Source organism: Mastomys coucha, unplaced genomic scaffold (assembly GCF_008632895.1).
Source record: "Mastomys coucha isolate ucsf_1 unplaced genomic scaffold, UCSF_Mcou_1 pScaffold23, whole genome shotgun sequence".
NCBI lineage: Eukaryota > Metazoa > Chordata > Mammalia > Rodentia > Muridae > Mastomys > Mastomys coucha.
In genome coordinates this window covers 35,959,001-35,979,231 of record NW_022196906.1, presented here as the reverse complement: position 1 = coordinate 35,979,231, position 20,231 = coordinate 35,959,001, and the positions used below count along the sequence as shown (strand labels likewise).

General features: G+C 44.2%; 1 protein-coding gene across 1 annotated transcript in view; it reads left to right on the top strand.

The window, feature by feature from the left end:
- The window catches only part of Sorl1 (sortilin related receptor 1), a 163,470-nt gene that overhangs the window by 101,297 nt on the left and 41,942 nt on the right, over positions 1-20,231 (top strand). Inside the window, exons 22-27 of the mRNA XM_031345625.1 lie at positions 1,848-2,021; positions 3,938-4,051; positions 7,855-7,977; positions 9,826-9,945; positions 16,327-16,452; positions 19,050-19,157. Of these exons, the coding sequence (XP_031201485.1) occupies positions 1,848-2,021; positions 3,938-4,051; positions 7,855-7,977; positions 9,826-9,945; positions 16,327-16,452; positions 19,050-19,157 (765 nt within the window). The remainder of the gene's footprint in view (positions 1-1,847; positions 2,022-3,937; positions 4,052-7,854; positions 7,978-9,825; positions 9,946-16,326; positions 16,453-19,049; positions 19,158-20,231) is intronic.

Here is a 20,231-nt window from a genome sequence, read left to right as displayed (position 1 = left end):
AAAAAAAAAAAATGTTGTTGAAAGACAAGGAAGGTAGTAAGTGAATGAAGAAAAGAAATAAAAGGAAAGGAACATGTATGTTCCTAGGTATGATGGAGGAGATGGTTTACTGTAGCTATGTGGGAGAGCATAACCAGAGGTGGGGAAATCTGGGCAAAGGCAGAGTTGACGAGACCAGATTGAACTGTGCCAGGAGAGGAGAGGAGGGGAAGGGAGGGGATGGATCAGATGCAGCAGCCAGGAGACCCAAATTTAGAAAGAGGGCGGGTAGCTGGGCGGCGGTGGTGGCACAAACCTTTAATCCCAGCACTTGGGAGGCAGAGGCAGGTGGATTTCTGAGTTTGAGGCCAGCCTGGTCTACAAAGTGAGTTACAGGACAGTCAGGACTATACAGAAAAACTCTGTCTCGAAAAACAAACAAACAAAAAAAAAAAAACAAAAAAGAAAGAAAGAAAGAAAGAAAGAAAGAAAGAAAGAAAGAAAGAAAGAAAGGGTGGGTAACTAAAACAGTTGGATTATATAGGAGGGGCAGCCCAGCCCCTGGGCTGCAGAGTTCAGGAATGGGAGCAGGATGTGCCAGCCAGGAGGACCTTGTGATCAGAAGGGACTCGGGCATGCAGGGAGAACCTGAGTCCAGTATCCACTTTGATGTGTAAAATAGGAACCTCAGAAGTTTGTCTATGTTTGAAACCTAACAGTAAAGGATGTCTAAGTTGGGAGATCTGCCTAAACCCTCAGGTTATCTGCAGAGGGGTTTGCAAAACCACCTTTCCTGATGGGAAGCGTGTCCACATCTCCTTTGGCATCCTGAGTCTGCAGACTACAATGGCAGACCCAGCACAGCTGCGGCTTACACAGGTTAGGCTTGTGTGTACCACCGTAGGTCACCATGCTCTGTCACTCCAACTTAACAGGTGATTGCTAAGCCCACCGTAACTTAGTTCTGCAGCCCCAGCCCTCTTTTTAACTTTATTTTTATGTGTTTGAGTGTTTGTCTGCATGTAAAAATGTGTGCCACGACCTTGCCTGGTACCCACAGAGGTCAGAAGAAGGCATCAAAACCATAGAACTGGAGTTAGAGATGGTTATGAACTGTGTGGGTGCTGGCAATGGAACCTGGGTCTTCTTTTTTTTTTTTAATTAGATGTTTTCTTTATTTACATGTCATATGATTTTTCTTTTCCCAGTTTCCCCTCCCAGGAACAAACAAACAAACAAACAAACAAAAGCAACAAGAACAAACCCCTGTTGCCTCCCCCATCCCCATGCCTGCCACCCCGCCCTCTCCCACTTATTGGCCCTGGCATTCCCCTACACTGGGGCACAGAACCTTCACAGGGCCAAGAACCTCTCCTCCCATTGATGATTGATTTTGCAATCCTCTACTATACACTTGCTGCCAGAACAATCAGTCCTACCATGTATCCCCAATGAAGGAGTTAGAGAAAGGACCAATGGAGCTGAAGGGTTTGCAGCCCCCTAGGATGAACAACAATATGAATGAACTAGTATACCCTCAGAGCTCCTAGGGACTCAACCACCAACCAAGGAGTATACATGGTAGGACTGATTGTTCTGGGTCTTCTACAAGAACAACAAATGTTCTTAATTGTTAAGCCATCTTCTCCAGTCCCGTAGGCCCACACAGTCTTATAGACAAGTCATTGAGAAGCTCTCACTGTGAGGACTTAGGCCTCTGAACAGAGGTTTATCAATGTGGTTGATGCTTCAGGGATTTTCTAAGGTCCCCACTGCTTCATCTGTAAGATGATTTTCAGTGGCTCAGGTTCTCTGGCTGCCCCATGGCATGTATTAACCTAAGTGCTGCTTCTCTGTTTTCTCTCCAGGAAGCAATGCCTGCGTTCCTCAGCCCTGCAGTCTATTGTGTCTCCCTAAGGCCAACAACAGCAAAAGCTGCAGGTGTCCAGAAGGTGTGACCAGCAGTGTCCTCCCCTCTGGGGACCTGATGTGTGACTGCCCTCATGGATATCAGAGGAAGAACAACACCTGTGTCAAAGAAGGTGCATCCCTGGTTTTCCCTACGGTCTTTCTCCTCCCCTTCTGATCTCAGTGTTTCCTAGGTTTTGGATATTAGAAAATGTCCTAGTGGAAATGATACCTGCTAGATACCAAGAGGTATTCTGGTCCAGGTTGTAAGGCCTCTGGCTCTCACAGCAGTCCTGGCCTGTTCATATAAAGGTTATAGATTGATGGCAACTGATGCAGCTTCCCACAGGCCCAACTTCCTTTTGTTCTGTGCACTCTCCTCTACACAACTGCAGAGCAGCTCGCCTTCCAAACATGACTGGCTGAACTGTGTCAGAGCAGACCGCTCTCTATCTGCCACCACAGAGCTTGGAATGGCCCAGATGTTTGAAATCAGTGTTGGCAGAGGTCTAAAAGTCTTGACTTCCAAGCTGTGAGCAAGTCAATGACAGTAGGAGCTTTTGTCTTTAGCCAGTTTGAATTTGAATAATTTTTTTTTCAAAAAAAGAGAATCTGACTTGACAACCCCTACCTAGTTCCCCCAGAATCCCCAACCCCCCCATCTTGTTCCCCACCCTGCCAATCCCAAACCCCCAGTTTCTAGCCTCATATCCCTATCAGCCAGTGCCCAGGAAAGGTGGTCTGGCCTGAAGTTTGTGGATTGATGGCTGAATTCCTGTCTTTTCCTTATTCTCTAGGTCATATTTACTTTGCAATCCTAACCATCCTTGTCTGAGGTCAGGGCAGGCAAGTGTACAATGAAAGCTTTATTGGCCAGCTTCCCTAAGGAATACAAATGGAGAGAAGATGACCGTCCCTCCCTCAGAAACAGAAGGCTTCCTTTCATGCTCTGAATGGCATCTTAAAGCTATTTGGAAAGAAAGTCAATAGTAAATTATAAGAAGAGGGCAGAAAGGCTTCTCCGGTCACCACTTGGAATGCTTTCGATTGTCCACACAGGCCACTGGTGTCCTTGACCCAGTGTGCTGAACAGTGCTTTTATGTCCTCTATAAGTCCTTGCTTTAAAGAAGCCATGGGACAAAATAAATAAACAAGTAAAATAAAAATAAAAAAATTATAAAATCTCAGTAAGCTGCTTGTTTATTGAATTAGTGTTTACATGGATATGTAAGTATTGCCTAATTACATAAAATCAACCCTTCCTAACCCAAAATCCATGACTTCTGTGGATAATAGATTCTATGGATCCTCAAGTCCTTTGAATAAGAGCATAGGATTCGCTTGTAACCTGCTGTATAGATTTCCTTTGTAGAAGTGCATAGGATTTACATGTAACATATATCCAACGTGCTGTATACATTCAGTCCCCTCTAGAAGACTGATAATACATACCTACTGCACTTCAGGGAATAATATCAAGGAGAACGAAGTTTGTCCAGGTGCAGTACAGATGCAAGTCCCCCCAACTCCCCACCCCTGCATATTTCTGATGTTTGGTTAGCTGAATCTTGAACATGGAAGCCATGAGTTCACAGAGCCAATGAGGTGTATATTGTACCTGTAGATGAATGGCCTGGGTATGTCTGATACTCTGTAGACACAGCCTCTTGAAGGATTGTTTATGTGTAATTTATATTTTATTTCTGCTGATGGTGAGATTCGTTTGACACCAGGAGACCCAGTTAGTGTCAGCCTTTCCCTTTTTCTCATAGTACTCACCTTCACACACTTGCAGCCTGCCTCACCTTCAGTTTTCATTTAAAGAGGAAAGAAAAAGGCTCATGAGGTGTGTGTGTGTGTGTGTGTGTGTGTGTGTGTGTGTGTGCATGCACGAGTGTTTACTGCCTCCTATGCATGCGTGAGCACTTGGCCCTTCCCCCTCCCCATCTGCCGCAGAATGTAGTTGGGGGAAGAGAAAAGGAAACTGAGAAGAGAAAGTTTTGTGGTCCAGGGGTAAGAATAACGCTGGCTCCCCTCCTCCCCGCACAGAGAACACCTGCCTTCGCAACCAGTACCGCTGCAGCAACGGCAACTGTATCAACAGCATTTGGTGGTGTGATTTCGACAATGACTGTGGAGACATGAGTGACGAGAGAAATTGCCGTGAGTCTCCAGGCGTAGGATACCATTCATTGCTCAGGGGCCTGGCTGGTGGCCTGTCGTTTGGGGTTCTGGCTGGACACTATGATGGTGTTTATCTACATGGATGGGATTTGGCCAAAAACCCCACACGTAGATATGTATCAGTTTATTACACATGTAAATTTAAATCATATTGATACTTATACTTTAGCATTCAAGGTTGAAACTGAGCTGACTGGATAATGTGGATCATGAGCTTGGTGTCTGCACTGTAATACTGGGTGCCATCACTGGTAGCTCAGGGGTGCATGACACAATTTGATTTGTTAATTCAGCACTCAGACATTCAAAGCCAGGCAGCAGGTGTCGCCTCCTGTGCTGCTTCTCTTAGGTGATGTAGGTGCATGCCAGGCTGAAGAGAGATTGTTATAACTGGTCAGTAGTGCCATAGGGCCTGGAATGTGGAGGAATGTTGGTACGTAGGTTGTCTCCAAGTGACCTTTGCATTGAGTCGCTTCTGAGGTCCAACTCCATTTTACAGGCTTAGAGATAGACAGCTACTTAACCTTAGCTCTCCTTTCCCAGATTTGGTTTTAATGGTTTTGAATTTCTTCATTAAGACATACTCTCACTGATACTTATTTAGCACCTCTATCTCAGGCTCTTTGCTGGGCTTCCAGGAGGTAGGGAAGTTTGTATCTGAGAAGCCAGTGGCAGTACAATAGAGTGCTGGGTGCCAGGATGAGCAACTATATTGTCTGGGAAAGTCAGCTCCCGTATGCACAGATGAGGGCATCTGAGGAGTATGGGGAGCACTGAGCAGAGGTAGAGTGATGACAACGGAGCCTCGTGCTCCCACTCCTGTGGACGATAGGGCAGGTAGGATATGGTGCATAACCCAGATCAGCAGTTTTGTGGGTGTTACTGGACGAGCAGATGGGAAACACCCCCGTGCTATGGCAAGGACTTGCCTTTGGAAGGATAAACAGTGGGCAGAATGAACTGGATGAGAGAGAACCCGACTGCAAGCAGGGAACCCAGAGACCATGGCAGGCTTGTCTTTCCTATCTGGCTACCTGGAGGCTCTTTCACCATTTGAACAGTAGAGCAGGTTGACGAGGGAAGCCTGTGGGCCCTGACAGATGTGTGTAGGCCTTCTCTGGAGCACATGCTGGGATACCATGTGCCTTAACATGGGTAACAGCTTTTTAGCAAGCTTATCTAGTTTGCATCTAACATAACTTGTTAGGTTTACCTGGGCCTTGCAATGCCCTTCCCTGCCCTCTTTGGCTTGTTGGAAGTTTTGTATGAGTTTTTATATACTCCCATTTTTCCTTGACCTCAGTGAATGCTTGTCCCATCTAGGGACATGATTGTATTAGTTCTTCTCTCCTATATTATAATCCCAATACCAACTTCCTCTCCCTCCCGTCCTCTCAGTCCCTCCTGCCACCCCTCTCCCCCCCAGATCCACTCCTCCTTCATTTTCCTTTAGAAAAGAGCAGACCTTCCAAGGGTATAAACAGAGCACGGCATAAAAAGTTATAGTAGGGCCAGATACATACCCTCATATAAAGGCTGGCCTAGGCACCCGGTAGGAGGAAAAGGCTCCCAAAAGCAGGAAAAAGAATCAAGAGACAGTTCCTGTTCCCACTGTTAGGAGTCCCACAAAACACCCAGCTATACAACCATAACACATATGCAAAGGACCCACACAGGTCCTGATTGTCACCTCCCTCCCTGTGAGCCTTTAGGAGCCCTGACTAATTGATTCTGTGGGGTGTGTTGTCATGGTGCAGAGGTGTATCTTAAGGGGCAGGTTGGGAAAGGCTTGTGCCTCTGGTTGTCTTTATTTTTTTAATAGGCCTTTTTTCATTTATCTATGTTGTTGCAGGAAGGTGTGATGTTTGCGAGGGGATAGACAAAGCTCTTTTAAAACATTAATAAATATTATTAAGTACATAAAGGAGATAATGGAAGGGAAATATTCCATATAGGGCTGTGGGAAATAGTTCAGACATTAGGCATAGCAGAAATAAAGAAAAGTAAGTTAGCTTTCCTGTGCCCCGGGCTCAGGGTCTCCTAACAGCTCCGTCTGTGCACAGAAATCATGACCCCTGTGTTTGTGCAGGTGGCTACTGGCCTCACTGGCCTCCCACAGCCCTAGCCCCGTGACTGGTCTCACAGATTTCTGCACAGTGTGAACCCCTGCAGTGGGTGAAGTATGGGGCTGGCTCTGCCCTCCTGGTTTGGTGTCTGTCAGCTGAGGTTGAGAACACCCCTACCCCATCTTGCCCTTAGACAACCTTTGCTCCCCTCTTTCTCACATATCTAAACCCACTTGGCTTAGGTCTCCACATGTCGGATGTGACAGGGGTGAGGTGATAAAGAATGGTAGGCATTTGAAACCTCTCTCCTGGGAACCAAACAGAGGGGCCAGATCTGTCTCTCACGGCCTCTCCTTATCAAAGAGTGACAAGCCTGTCCTGCTTATCCAGATGGTAAGCAAAGCCTTGTCTGCAGGCCAGGTTGTAGAACATGGTAGGTGTGGCAGGGTGCTGTGGCATGGAGTGACTGCTGAGCCATCCTGTCAGCTGCAAGAGAAGAGCAGAGGGGGCTTGCAGGCGACTTAGGAGGGAATGTCAGTCATTTTCCTCCCTGTTAAACAGACTCCTCCACCTGGGTGAGTGCCAGGCACTCAGGTTTTCACAGGAATGTGACTCCCTGCAGTCTTGTCATTTTGTATTCATTCCCTGCCTCCTACTAGGAGCTCAATTACTGAGAAGAAATGGAAGCTCAAATAAGAGCTGCTGGGACATCTAGCAACAATGTTGCTGTTTGGTGTTTTATTGTACTGGGACCCTCCATCCTCTGTTCCAGGATGCTGCTTGGCTCTGTGTCAGCTCCTTAACAGCTTGGAGAACAGTCTTCCCTCATTTCTCCTCAGGGCCTCCCCCGCCCCCTCCAGGGGCTCAGGGTTTCTGGATCAGCCGGAATGTTTCTGTTTAGGAGAGTAAGTGAATCGATACTCAGACCCATCCTTATGATGCTGAGGGAGAAGAGAGACACCTCTAGAAGTCATTACCTCTGCAATCTGCTCAATAGGGTGTGGCCCTAACCCTGAATTCTTCTGTATCCATGATAAGGCACCAGGTGGCAGTCATCTCTGTTGATATTAGAGGGGAGTGGGGTGCAAAGGATAAGGATTGTAGATGGGAGAGTGAGTCCTGGTTGATTGTGGCACAGTTACTTTACCTTCTCCTTACAACAGAGGAAATTGTAGCTTAGGGAGAGTTAGTGCGAGGACTTTAACCCCAGCCCTTACTGAGTACAGATATAACACTTGTTTCTGCTGTAGGATTCTGGGTGTGCACTCCTTTCACCTGTACAATGTGTGACAGCCACTGGTAGGGGACAGAGGGTAAAGATCCCTTAAGGACAACGGAGTTTATGTTGCTTGCTTAGGAAGAGTGCTTGATAAGCTGGAAGGATGTTAGGATTTTCAGCCCTGTACTTTCTCTCTCAGCCAGAGAGCAGTGTCTCACGCTCTGGGCCCCATTTCTGTCTACATCCAGGCCTGGAAAATACATGCCCTTACCTAGCTTGCATGGGAGTTTCGGGTTCCTGTGAGATTTGTTTCTGCCAGGAGGTCAGGTGTAGTTCTTGTTATAACTAAAGCCTCCCTTCCTCTAGTTTTAGCTGCTACTCTGGTGGGGAGTTTTGTAGCCGGATGGGATGAACTGGATATAACAAATGTGTCAATAGTAACAAATGTGTCAATGTGTCTCTCTCTCTTTTTTCTTTTTTTTTTTTCCTCACTGTAGCCACGACGATCTGTGATGCAGACACTCAGTTCCGGTGCCAGGAGTCAGGGACTTGCATTCCGCTTTCCTATAAGTGTGACCTTGAAGATGACTGTGGAGATAACAGTGATGAGAGTCACTGTGGTAAGGGAATGTTCCTGGGAGGGTCCTCATGCTGCTCTCAGGGCTGTGCTAGTGGATGGGGTGGGCTGCAGTTGAGAATTACTGATGGACAATTTGGGACTTAGCATCTCCCACCTGCATGCCCTCCTCTACCCACATATCAGGGGCCTGTCGCATCTTTCCTCTGCTCAGTTTTTGTAGGGCCATTTCACTGTCTTTCATGCACATTCCGTTACTCTGAAAACACTTGTGGTTTTCTCCCACCTCCATCACATATTCATGATCAGCCTTTGTTTTCCATTCTGGGAAATGGATCCTGTTTTCTCTTTTAGATAATCTGTACATGAGACGTGTGTATGTGTGTGTGTGTACATGCACCGGAGCACACATATGGAGGTCAGAGGACAACCTCATGAGCTCTCTCTTTCCACTTTTACATGGTGTCTTAGGGTTTCCATTGCTGTGACCAAAGCAGTTCTTATAAAGGACAACGTTTAATTGGGGATAGCTTACAGGTTCAGAGGTTCACTTCATTATTATCTAGGTGGGAAGCATGGTGGTGTGAGACAGACATGGGGCTGGTGGAGCCAAAAGTTCTACATCTTGATCTAAAGGCAGACAGGAAAGGCTGGCCTCCAGGCAGTTAAGATGAGGGTCTCAAAGCCCACCCTCACAGTGACGTACTTCCTTTAACAAGGCCACACCTCCTAATGGTGCCACTCCGTGGGACGGAATGAAGGGTGTCAGGCTTACATGGCAAGTACCTTCATCTACTGCACTGAGCCAGTCACCTACTCCACGCCTCCTGTTCTTTTTTTTTTTTTTTTTTTTTTTTGAGGCTTAAGATAATTCCACTTGGAAGTTCTCTGTCTCAATCCTTTTAGGCTTCTGTAAAAAAAAATAATAATAAACTTAAACCATATGACTTAAAACCAGTAGAGATTAATTTCTCCTCATCTTGGAATCTGGAGTTTCCAGATCAAGGTACCAGCAGATTCACCATCTTGTGAAGTGCTGGCCTATCATATGGTACTTAGAGAACGTATCCCTAGGAGGCAAAAGTGGTGAAGAGAGCCTGCCTTCTCCCTTAGTGAAGTCGTGGATCCTGTTCTTAACCACCTTTTAAAGTTCCTGTCTCTTGTTCTGCTGCACCAATGATGAATTCCTTGTAGGGGTTTGGGGGTAGTGGTATGTTCAGGCCTCAGTGGGATTTTGTGATTCCCCAGGACCTAAAACAGATATTATGGGGAATCCTTGCTTCTTTTGTCCAAGCTGCACTGCATTATTAGCCCCAGGAACTGTTCCTTTTGGAGAGCAAAGCCATGGGCATCCCCGAGGGAAGTCCTGAGCTCTATCTCCTCCCTCAGCAGTCTCAACACTAGAGCCAGTTCCCTCGAGGTGAGCATCTTCCAGTGAGCAGCCCACAGCTCTCCCTCAACAATGGACTGTGTCTCTAGGATCTTGGATGCTCAAAACTTCTGCTCTCTGGCCTCCCTCATCATAACTTTAGTCTCATAACAGGTATAGAAATGTTTGTGGAGTACATAGAGAATGCCATGATAAATGGGAGAGGTCATTTTTTTCTCAGTGTCTCTAGATCTTAGCACATCTAGAACCCATTTGCAACATGCATGGTGGGAACTGTTCTAGATGACCTTACATCCTTGGTTTGAGGCCTTTCTGTCCACCATGTCTGTCTGTGGATGATCCATGATGGATGGCTCCTGGTGAAGGTCTTTGTGTCTACACTGTCTGAACAATCGGTGGCGTGTGCCCATTTCAGACTTCTTAGATGTCTAACCTCAGAGGTAGAGTTCTGAGCATGCCCTGCCTCCCATCTCCAATCTCTGCTGTGCTTTCTCCCTACAGAGATGCACCAGTGTCGCAGCGATGAGTTCAACTGCAGCTCTGGGATGTGCATCAGGTCCTCCTGGGTGTGCGATGGAGACAACGACTGTAGAGACTGGTCTGATGAAGCCAACTGTACTGGTCAGTACTTCCTAGACCTAGTAAACAATGATTATTTAGTTGTGTGCTAGTTAGCATTTAGGCCATAAGTGAGCATAGAAATTAGACACTGAGAATTTGTATTAGAAACAGCCAGGTCAGCCTTCCTCAGAGCTTGTGTGTAATGAGGTAGGAGCTATGAACAGAACTCCGCAGTATTCTGGGGAAATCTATATTCTGGATTCATCTTCTTAGCTCTTCAGGACTGATAAATAAGAAAACATTCATATAGACTGACTGTTGGTCTAAGAACCATGCCTTTTTAAATATTTATTTTTATCTTATGTGTATTGGTGTTTTGCCTGCATGTATGTATTTGTGCCATATGTATGCAGTGCCCTCAGAGAAGGTCAGAGAAGGGCATCCCATCCTCTAGAACTGGTTACAGATGGGATGTGAGCTGTCAAATCCATGGTTTGAGTAGCTAAACTATTAAGTGTTCTCTAAAAGGGTTAAAATGCAAACTGGGCTTGTATTTCTTTGAGGTAGGATTTTATCCTTGGGAATATCTTGGGTGGGAAAGGAGTGTTAGGTGCGATAAGATAGGGGCTATGTTCCACTTCGTCTCTTGGTTTCATGCATGCCTACATTATTTTTGTGAATGACTGAATGTCAATGTTTGTGGGAATGGGGTAGTTCATTGAGTTGGGAATTTTGTGAGAAATGAACACAAATCCATCTTACTATCCTTCTTGATGGACCCTATGTTTTTATATGACTTTCCCTAATTCCTGGATTCCTTTAGAAGCTGGAATTAAATTTGGTTCTGAGCACTCTAAAACAATGGCCCTGTGTATTATTAGGATGCTCAGTAATGTCTCCCAATCTCAGCCCTGAGAAGGCCACATGTCTTTCGGGTGTGGTCTCCCCTAGAAGGATGCAGGACCATTCTTCTGTGCCGTGTGTGTGACCTACTGAGGAAGGAAATGTAAACTGTCATAGGAGCTGCCATGAGCCCAGAAGCATGGAGAGGCTAGATAATTAGTTAACATGTTAGAAGGGTGCACCCAGGCATTCAGTATATAAATTGCAGCATGGTTGAACACCTCTTTAGTGCTGCCTTGTTAGAATTACCCAGCTTGTAGTAGCTTGTGCCAGGAATGAATTAACACTTCAGAACCATGGGTGGGCGTGTCATAGGCTCCAGGTCTGATCTGTGCTTTTCTGTAGACAGCGATGCAACTTTGTTTGCTGTTTAATGGCAACCTTGAGCCAAGGTTCTTCAAACCCTTTTAAGATAGAATTTCCTTCTTGCCATCTCAAAATAGTTGGAAGGTGGGTGGATTTGAGCTCATTCTGCCAATAGGTGTGACACTTCATTTCCTGATATATTGGTTTAAGACAAAGAGGATGGGTCAGGTGGTCTGTCCTGGTGGACTCAGCTCACTGTGCTTTCTGAGTTGAGAATGTTCTCATTCTCATCCACTACTTTGCTACCCAGGGTCTGTTTGGGGTCTTTATTCCTTTAAAAAATCTTAATCATTTCGATGTTCACTTTAGAAAGAATTTCTTTGTACTTGTAACATCCTTCTTCTCTCATAAGCACTTTATATCTTTGCCCACAATTCCAAAATTAAAATGCTTAGTAAACTATTCAGTATTTAAAAACACTGGATATTTTTGAACATTGGGGCTGGGAGTGTAGGCAGTGATACAACATTTGCCCAGCATGATTGAGACCCTAGGTTTGATTCCCATCACCTCTAAATAAATGAATTAATAAATAATAAATAAATATCTAAAATTAGTCAGTTATTACTTATTTCTATCTACCTACCTATCATCTGTCTGTCTATCTATCTACCATCCATCTATCATCTATTTATCTAGTAGCTATCATCTATCAATCACCTATCTACCATCTGTTTATCTATCACCCATTTCTCTATTAACTATCAATAACCTATCTTCCATCTATTTATCTATCATTTATTTATCTATTATATATTATTACCATCTATCAATTATCTGTCTGTCTGTCTATCTATCTATCTATCTATCTATCTATCTATCTATCTATCTATCTATCTATCTATCTAAATATTTACCTAGTGTGTGTACGGCCCGAGTGCACACACCTGTAAAGATGTATAGAAGTCACAGGACAACTTGCAGGAGTCAGTTCTTCCCTTCTACCATGCCGATCCCAGGGATTGAATTCTGGTTGTCAGGACTGGCAGCGAGTGCCTCCGTCTGCTGAACACTCTTGCCTGCTCCCACCTTACTACTTTGAGTAGCTGTACTTATTTGTCAGTATGTCACTTTACCAACTATTGTCTTGTGTGTTTCAGTGGTTCTTACAACACTGAGTCTGCTAAGTCATCTCAGGGTTCCGTGAGTATTAATGTGTCGCTAGCCCTTAGTCTCAGATTCAAATGAGGCTGGGTTTCTCCATTTATAGTATTTTCCTGTAATTTTATCGATGGAATTATTGCAGTTCTTATAGACTCCTGTGCTCATTTTAATTCTCTTCTCAGAGAATCTGTAATGATGACATCCTTGTTTCTATAGTTTTTATTGTTATGAAAGTTTAGCTATTTTCTTTCGAGACTTGTTTTCTTTTCAAGGTCTGAGAATTTATGCTTTTCATCTGTTCTTGGATCTTGCAGTCAAGTAGTTCATGACGGTCTCTGGTCCTCAGCAACTACTCTCATCCCTTCCCTGGGCAGCCTCATCCTATGGCTCACTCGCTGCTCTCAGCCCTTCCCTGGGCAGCCTCATCCTGTGGCTCATTGCTCTCAGCCCTTCCCTGGGCAGCCTCATCCTGTGGCTCCCCGCTCTCAGCCCTTCCCTGGGCATCATCATCCTGTGGCTTGCTGCTCTCAGCCCTTCCCTGGCCAGCCTCATCCTGTGGCTCGCTGCTCTCAGCCCTTCCCTGGGCAGCCTCATCCTGTGGCTCGCTGCTCTCAGCCCTTCCCTGGGCAGCCTCATCCTGTGGCTTTCTCGCTATTCTCAGCCCTTCCCTGGGCAGCATCATCCTGTGGCTCACTGCTCTCAGCCCTTCCCTGGGCAGCCTCATCCTGTGGCTCCCTCTTTCTGTTTTTATGTTTATTCCTTTGAACTCTTAGCTTGACTCTGAATTACTTCTTTAGAGCTGCCTTCCACTTCTTAAGTTCTCTTTTCAGCTAAATCTAATTCTTATTTTTATGGCTATAGATTTTTTTTTAATCTAAAACATCTATGTTTTTTAAATGAATAAATTTTTAAATAAATAAATATTATGTCTAAAACATCTAGTTATTTTTCAGTGATAACCTGTAATTCTTCCTAGTTCTCTTTATGTTTTTTTTATATCTTTAATTATTCAAGTTTAGTTCTAGTCACACTTCTTTCCCCCCAGTGCACTTCGCACGCAGTCCAGTGGTTTGTAAGAAGTGAGACAGAGGTCTTCCTCCTTAGATTTTAGTATCCATCTGTTTAGGTCCACTTATGTGGTAATGATTTTAATCAGGTGTTCCAACTGATGTTGATAAGTTGGGGAAAATCAAAGCCTGAGAGGAAGTTGGTGGGATGCCTCAGATACTCACCCCACTCACCCCACAGTTGCAGTGAATACCCCCATCATCCTGAGTCTCCAAAGGCTACAGCCTCTCTCCATCTGGGTAACTGAAGGTTTTTTTTCTTTTTGAGCATATATTATTTCTCAGACACTAAAAATCAGAGGACTAGTCAATTCCTCAGAAGATTTTAGTTTTTAATCCTGAAAAGGAAAAGGCTATACATTCCAGGCATGCCTGATCAGTTGAGTAAAATTCTGAAAGCTGATTAATCCTTCTGATCTCTGCCTCTGGGCTACAATCTGGAGATCTCAGACGCACCTCCTAGGCTGTCATTTGGAAACCCTACTGGAACTCTGAAATTGTAATCAATTAAAAACAAAGTGCACAAGCTGAATAACAGGTAGATCCTCTAGGTAACAGCTTTAAGTGAGTTTATGCTCTGTGAAAATGAGCCAGGCTGAGGCTGGTTAGAAGACGTTGGACTCTCAGCATCGATAAATCAGAGTGTAGGTAATGGCTCTTGCTAGACAGAGACTCATGTAACACGCACCATTCATAGATTCCGCTTTTCAGCATGAGTGTATTTTAAAAGATGTTTAATGGATTCTAAGTGCCCTGGCTTGTAAACATTGAAAGATCCCTGCGGACTTATATACGTGCTTCTTTGGTCTTCAAAGAGATGAAAAGACAGATAATGGATTGTATGTGTTTCAAAATGGTTTGAAGAAATAGGTTCTGGGTATTTCTGGGCATTGCAAAAGAGCAGCCTTCAGTTCACTGGGAATTCTGGCAGACGTGAGCCATTTTTCTAACCCTCCAGCAGTGTACCACCCGTCATCTGAACTGGATAAAACTCAGTAGCTTGCTCTCAACAGTCCCCTCTGGGTGGTTTTTCTCCTTCTTTTGGGAGGACGTCCGTTCACACAGCAGGAGCCACAAGGAACTTGTCTAGGTTACAATATTTCCTTGCCTGCGTTCTCACTCTCTACTGTTCGACGTATTACCAATGACCTACTCCTATCCAAACACGTTAAATAGAAAATTCCACAAATAAATAATCTTTACATGGTAAGTGAGTTTTATTAGCCATGCTCTAATTGTCCTGTTTTATTATTAACTTGTTTTTTATTTTTATTTTAATTATTATTATTTTTATTTTTTTAATTTTTATTCTTATTAACTAATTTGTGGATTCTATTTCTGTGATTGAAACATCATAAGGAATGTGTTAGGACATATATATGCAGTGATCAGTAGTATCTAAAGTTCTGGATATCCATGCAATGTCTTAAAGTGTACTCCCTGTAAATCAGGGGGCCACTATGTACTTCTTTATGTTACTTGTGAACAACACACCATCTGGCTTTCCTTCAGCAGTGAACAGATGAAAAACAGCTTCCTGTTTCTTCTTGGGAGGACCATTACACTGCTGGTTTGGGTTGATACAAAGGATTATAAAGGTTAGCTCAAAGTATTGAGCTAACCTTTGAGATTTGGAGATATATTTAATGACTTTTTATGTGCAAATGAAGCCATTAGTTTATAACAGCACCTGTAAGGCTGGGTATGGTGGTACAGCTTTTAATCCCAGCATTTGGGAAGCAGAGAAAAGTTGATTTCTGTTATGTTCAAAGCTAGCCTGATCTACCGTGAGTTCCTCCGGCAGCCAAAGATACATAGAGAGATCCTAACTCAAATTGAACAAACAAATAAATGGGTAAACCAAAATCAAATGAAAAGCTGCATCTCTTTGTCTCACTAGCTTCTTTTTTAAGTCAACAGTTCTCAACCTGTGGGCTGTGACTCCTTAGATGCTCGAATGACCCTTTTCGCAGGGGTCGATATCTGCCTTATAATTCATAACAGTAACAAGATTGCAGTTATGAAGTAGCAATGAAAGAATTTTATGGTTGGGGCGGTTACTATAGCATGAACCGTGTTAAAGGGCCACAGTGTTAGGATGGTTGAGAATCACTGCTTTAGGTGATTGTACTGGACACTGAATGTGTCAGGTCCTTCCTGGTTCCCAGCTTGCTTCCTTTTAGATTCTGAATGAATGAATCCCTTGTGTTCCGTGGGCCTGGAAGTTTCTGCATTTCAAACAGGGTGGTGTCATTTAGAATTACATAGAATCATGTCACTTCATAACTTAGAAGAATGCTCAAGACACTAGGCCTCCAGACAGTTGCTGAGGAAAGTCTAGAACCTTTCGCGATAACACACAGCACCTCTCATCTTGTGGCATCTGTAGGGAGGAGCCTTCTGGGAGAGCGTGCAGTAGCAGCTCACTGAAGAGGAAGGGCCCACTGTAGATACACACTGCCTGCTGCTGTTACCCCACTGTCTGCTTCCTAATCTCTTGAGCCAGCTCCTCCTGTGTAACACGCTCCGTTGTTGTGAGGAGTCTTTTCTGTGGGGGTGCCTAGGCTTGTCCACTGACTCAGGCCACACTATTCTCTGCCAATGCCTGTTGAGACATTTCTGAATTTAATTCTTGGTGACCTTGGCCCTTGTGCGAAGGAGCCATGTGTATAGCAGTGACTTTTTCTCTAGCGCTGCCTCCTCTTTTCCCTTTCTAACTGAGTGTGGTAGACATGATGCTCTATCACTGGCTGGAACATAGTGATGGAGAGACTAGCACCCCCCCAATCTCTGAGTGTTCCCTACTCTTAGTGGCTCCCTGGTCTCCTGCCTCCTGCCCTCACCTGTCTCTTTAGCAGCAAAGATATTACTAAGGGAAAATGACTTGTACCTCAGCTGCTGTTAAAGTCTCCACCTTGACATCTAGCCTAGAATTTTCTTCTGGTAGTTAATGGGGGAAGGTGGAAAAAGAAGAATGACTTTGTTCTCTTTTCATTGGCAGCCATCTACCACACCTGTGAGGCCTCCAACTTCCAGTGCCACAATGGCCACTGCATCCCCCAGCGATGGGCATGTGACGGTGACGCGGATTGCCAGGATGGTTCTGATGAAGATCCCGTCAGCTGTGGTAAAGGCTGATCCCTGGCCCTTCCCTAGGGCCTGTCATTAAGGGGAGGGGCAGCCAATGAGCCGGGAGGTGAAATTTTGTTCTTCTGTGTTAACAGTCTCTCTCTCACACATACACACACACACACACACACACGCACACACAGAGTAATAGAACCATGTATACAGTACTTTTTCTACTAGATAGTTAACATTTCTTTGCCCGACCTTCTGAATTTTCGTAGAAATAGAGTCACTTGGATCAAATGTCGTCATGTAAGCCCTTCCACACTCTTCTCCTTTCAGATCCCTTTTCCATATACCTGCATTTCCTGGAGTGATCAGTTTTATGAAAGATAGATATTTATTTTCTACTAGTTGTGATCATCTGGTTTACCCAGTTGATCTTTGCTGGGCATTCGAGAGCATCCTACTCTCACTGTTAAGGGAGCAAACTGTCCTATGTCCTTAGAAGGCCCGTTCTGCCTTTGCACTATTTTGGGGGACACTTTGTACAGCATGGACTCATGGTGGCAGAGGTCTCCATGCCTCCCCATGGTTCCCTTCATTGCTAGATTATCTTACGTGCTGTCTGTCCATCCTGAGCTGCGCGTTCCTGGTCACCCCCCTCATGACTTCCTCATCCCACTTATTTTCAGGACTTTATGACTGTGCCTCTCTCCTGTTCTAACCCTTTCCAAGATGGTTTTTTACAAAAGCAGCATTAAGCAATTTCCCAAGTCATAGGCTTGTGGGCCTTTTCTCTATCTGAATGATGCTCTTTGACTAATATTCTAGGAATAATTGTAACACGTTTCCTTGCCTTAGAATCTAGTCTTTGTAGAGTGAACCAACAGCAAGGTACTGGGCTCTCAAATACTGCAAGTGCCGCGGTACACTGCCTTCACTTCTAGCAGTGCTCCTCAGCTTAGGGCAGAGAGACTTAGGGCAACAGAGTCGGCAATAGGATGCTTTAGTTCTGGTTTCAATTTCACCAGAGATGCCTGTGAAACCCCAGGCTCTTAACATCTCTAAGCAAACATACTCCAAAAGGGATTTCTGAAGAATAAGAATCAAGGTGCTAAGTGTTTTGTAGAGCATACAAAAGCCTGAATTTAATAACTCAGATCTCATGTCCTCTTTTGTTTCTGTTTGCTGAAGCTTTTCTCTTTCCTATAAAAAATATAATGAATTTTTTCTAGGTATTTTTAATAAACAATCCACTAATATTCATAGCACTGTCAGCATTCATGTGGTATTAATCAAGAATGATCCTTAATTCTTATGCCTAATAAAGAAGCCAAACTGTGGAGTCTTATGTTACAAAACTCATTTACTTTCTTTCTATAATTGGTTATTTTAATAGTGCAGTCAGGGAATTGAAAATAGAAAAAGCATAAAAGGGTCTAGAGTGAAAGTGGCCCCCACCCACACCAACACCAAAACCCATACCCCTGTCTGTATACTTTCTGCCCCACTCTTGTAAGAAACCATACTTTAATGGGTTTGCATATTGGTCAGTGTTTTTGAATGTTTAAAAACATTCTGTGCATATATAGCTATGTGCTATATAAGGATGTCTCAGTCAGTGATGGGCTTTGTTTACAATGCTCCTAAAGATGACATAGGAGATGTAAAGTTTCTATCAGGTAGTGACTCCAAGCCTCCTAGCATCATGGTGGGATGTGTCACTTGTGGGCTTGTGGCGGTGTTGGGATGATTACGCCTATAGTGCTGCCAGTCATATACACATGCGGTATAAACAATTACGTGTTATGTATGGTGATACCACTTGTGTGCACTGCTATTTGTGTGCTTACTACATGATGTTAACCTTTCTTAGCATTCTTGTGGGACAGCTAGTAGGGCCTGCCACTTTACCTGGTCGACTGCCACACCTTTCCTGTTTACCTCACCTCTCAAGAGCATGTGAAGTGACTGACCCACAGATGCCATCTCGGTCTGTCTAACTGCACATGTGGGATGATCACACAGCAGCAAAACTAACCACCGTCACATATTTTAGCACACACTCCATTGGTATATGAAGTATGTTTATAAATTCAAAGACACATGTGTTCTTTATACCTCTCATATACACATTATATGCTACAAATGATATTTTGTACCTTGTTATTTTTTTACATAGTTGATATCCTAGATTATATATATATTATCTATATTATATTATATTATTATTATCTATCTGTAATATAGATTACATATATATATGTATATTATAATATATATATATATATCTCCTTCAGCCTCATGTCACCTTTTGTTGAGCAGTCCCTCCATACCAGGGGCTGGTCCAATGTGTTACAATGTAACATTTCTGCTTCTTCTAATCTCTGCCTGAAGTTTTGTTCATGCATTATTTTTGAGTTATGTAAATAGAATGCACATCTGCTTTTGGAACTTCAGGATCAAATATATATATGTATATATATATACACACACACACATATATGTATATATATATATATAGTCAGTTCGTAACTTTGCCAGCCAGTAACAAACCACCCTGGAGGTGGTGTGGCCTTGCCCTTGGACAACAAGTGTGAGCACCTGCCTGATTCTTCATTGTTGTTCTTCTGTGATTGACTTAAATTTCAGAGAAAAAGTGCAACGGATTCCACTGCCCAAACGGCACATGCATACCGTCCAGCAAGCATTGTGATGGGCTGAGGGACTGCCCCGACGGCTCCGATGAGCAGCACTGTGGTGAGTCCAGTCCTTGCCCTGGTGGTTGTACCTATCTCTTCTTTACTACCTGGCCTCAGAGTTCTTGACCTAGGGAGTGGGTCAGGCAAGGAGACAGGGTCTGGGGAGAAGGGTACATTAAGATGAACAGGAGAACTACAGTGGTTGAGCACACTTAGGTAAACATTGCCATTTGGTTGCTATGCATACCATCAGCCACGTGGTTTATTTCGCCTGGGCACTTTCCTCTTCCACTTGCCTGGTTTCATTAAAGTTTATCACTGAATATCACTTGAGGAGTATTGCAGGCCCCATTTCAATCCTAAAAAGATTGTCTGTGGTACACATCTGTGGAGAATGCTGGAAATAGCTGGGGACTTTTAAAAGCCACTGTGTCTGGGAGCTACCCCAGATGCTCTGAGCGTGACTCTGGCATTCTGGTGTTCTGTTTTTGTTTTTACAGTGCTCCACATGATTCTCAATGTGCGGTACAGGTTGAGAACAAATGTGTTGGTACAGGTGTCATGATCTGGCCTCTAGGCAGGATCCAGCCTATCACTCAAAAGCATGTATGTTAGTGTGGGCATGGCTGTCTGGCCTGTGGCCAGGTTCATCCCAGTTCTTCTGAATGAAGTCACATTGAACACACTGTGTGCTGCGTGTGGCTGCTCCTACTATGTGTTGCATGTGGCTGCTCTTGTGCTGTTGTGGTGAGACTGAGTAGACAGAAGATACTGTATTCTAGGCTTCTATAAAACAAAAGCCAACATCTCTCATGGCGTGAGGTTCTCATGGGAACAACCTCTGAGGTTAGACATGCTTGCATGCGTGTAATCTGAATTGCGTGCACGCACACACACAGACACACACACAGACACACACAGACACACACAGACATACACACACATACACATACAGGCACACACATACACACAGACACACACACACAAACATACACACACAGACACATATATACACACAGACACACACACAGACACACACATACACACACACACAGACACACAGACACACAAATACACACACACAGACACACACAGACACATACAGACACATACACACAGACACAGACACACA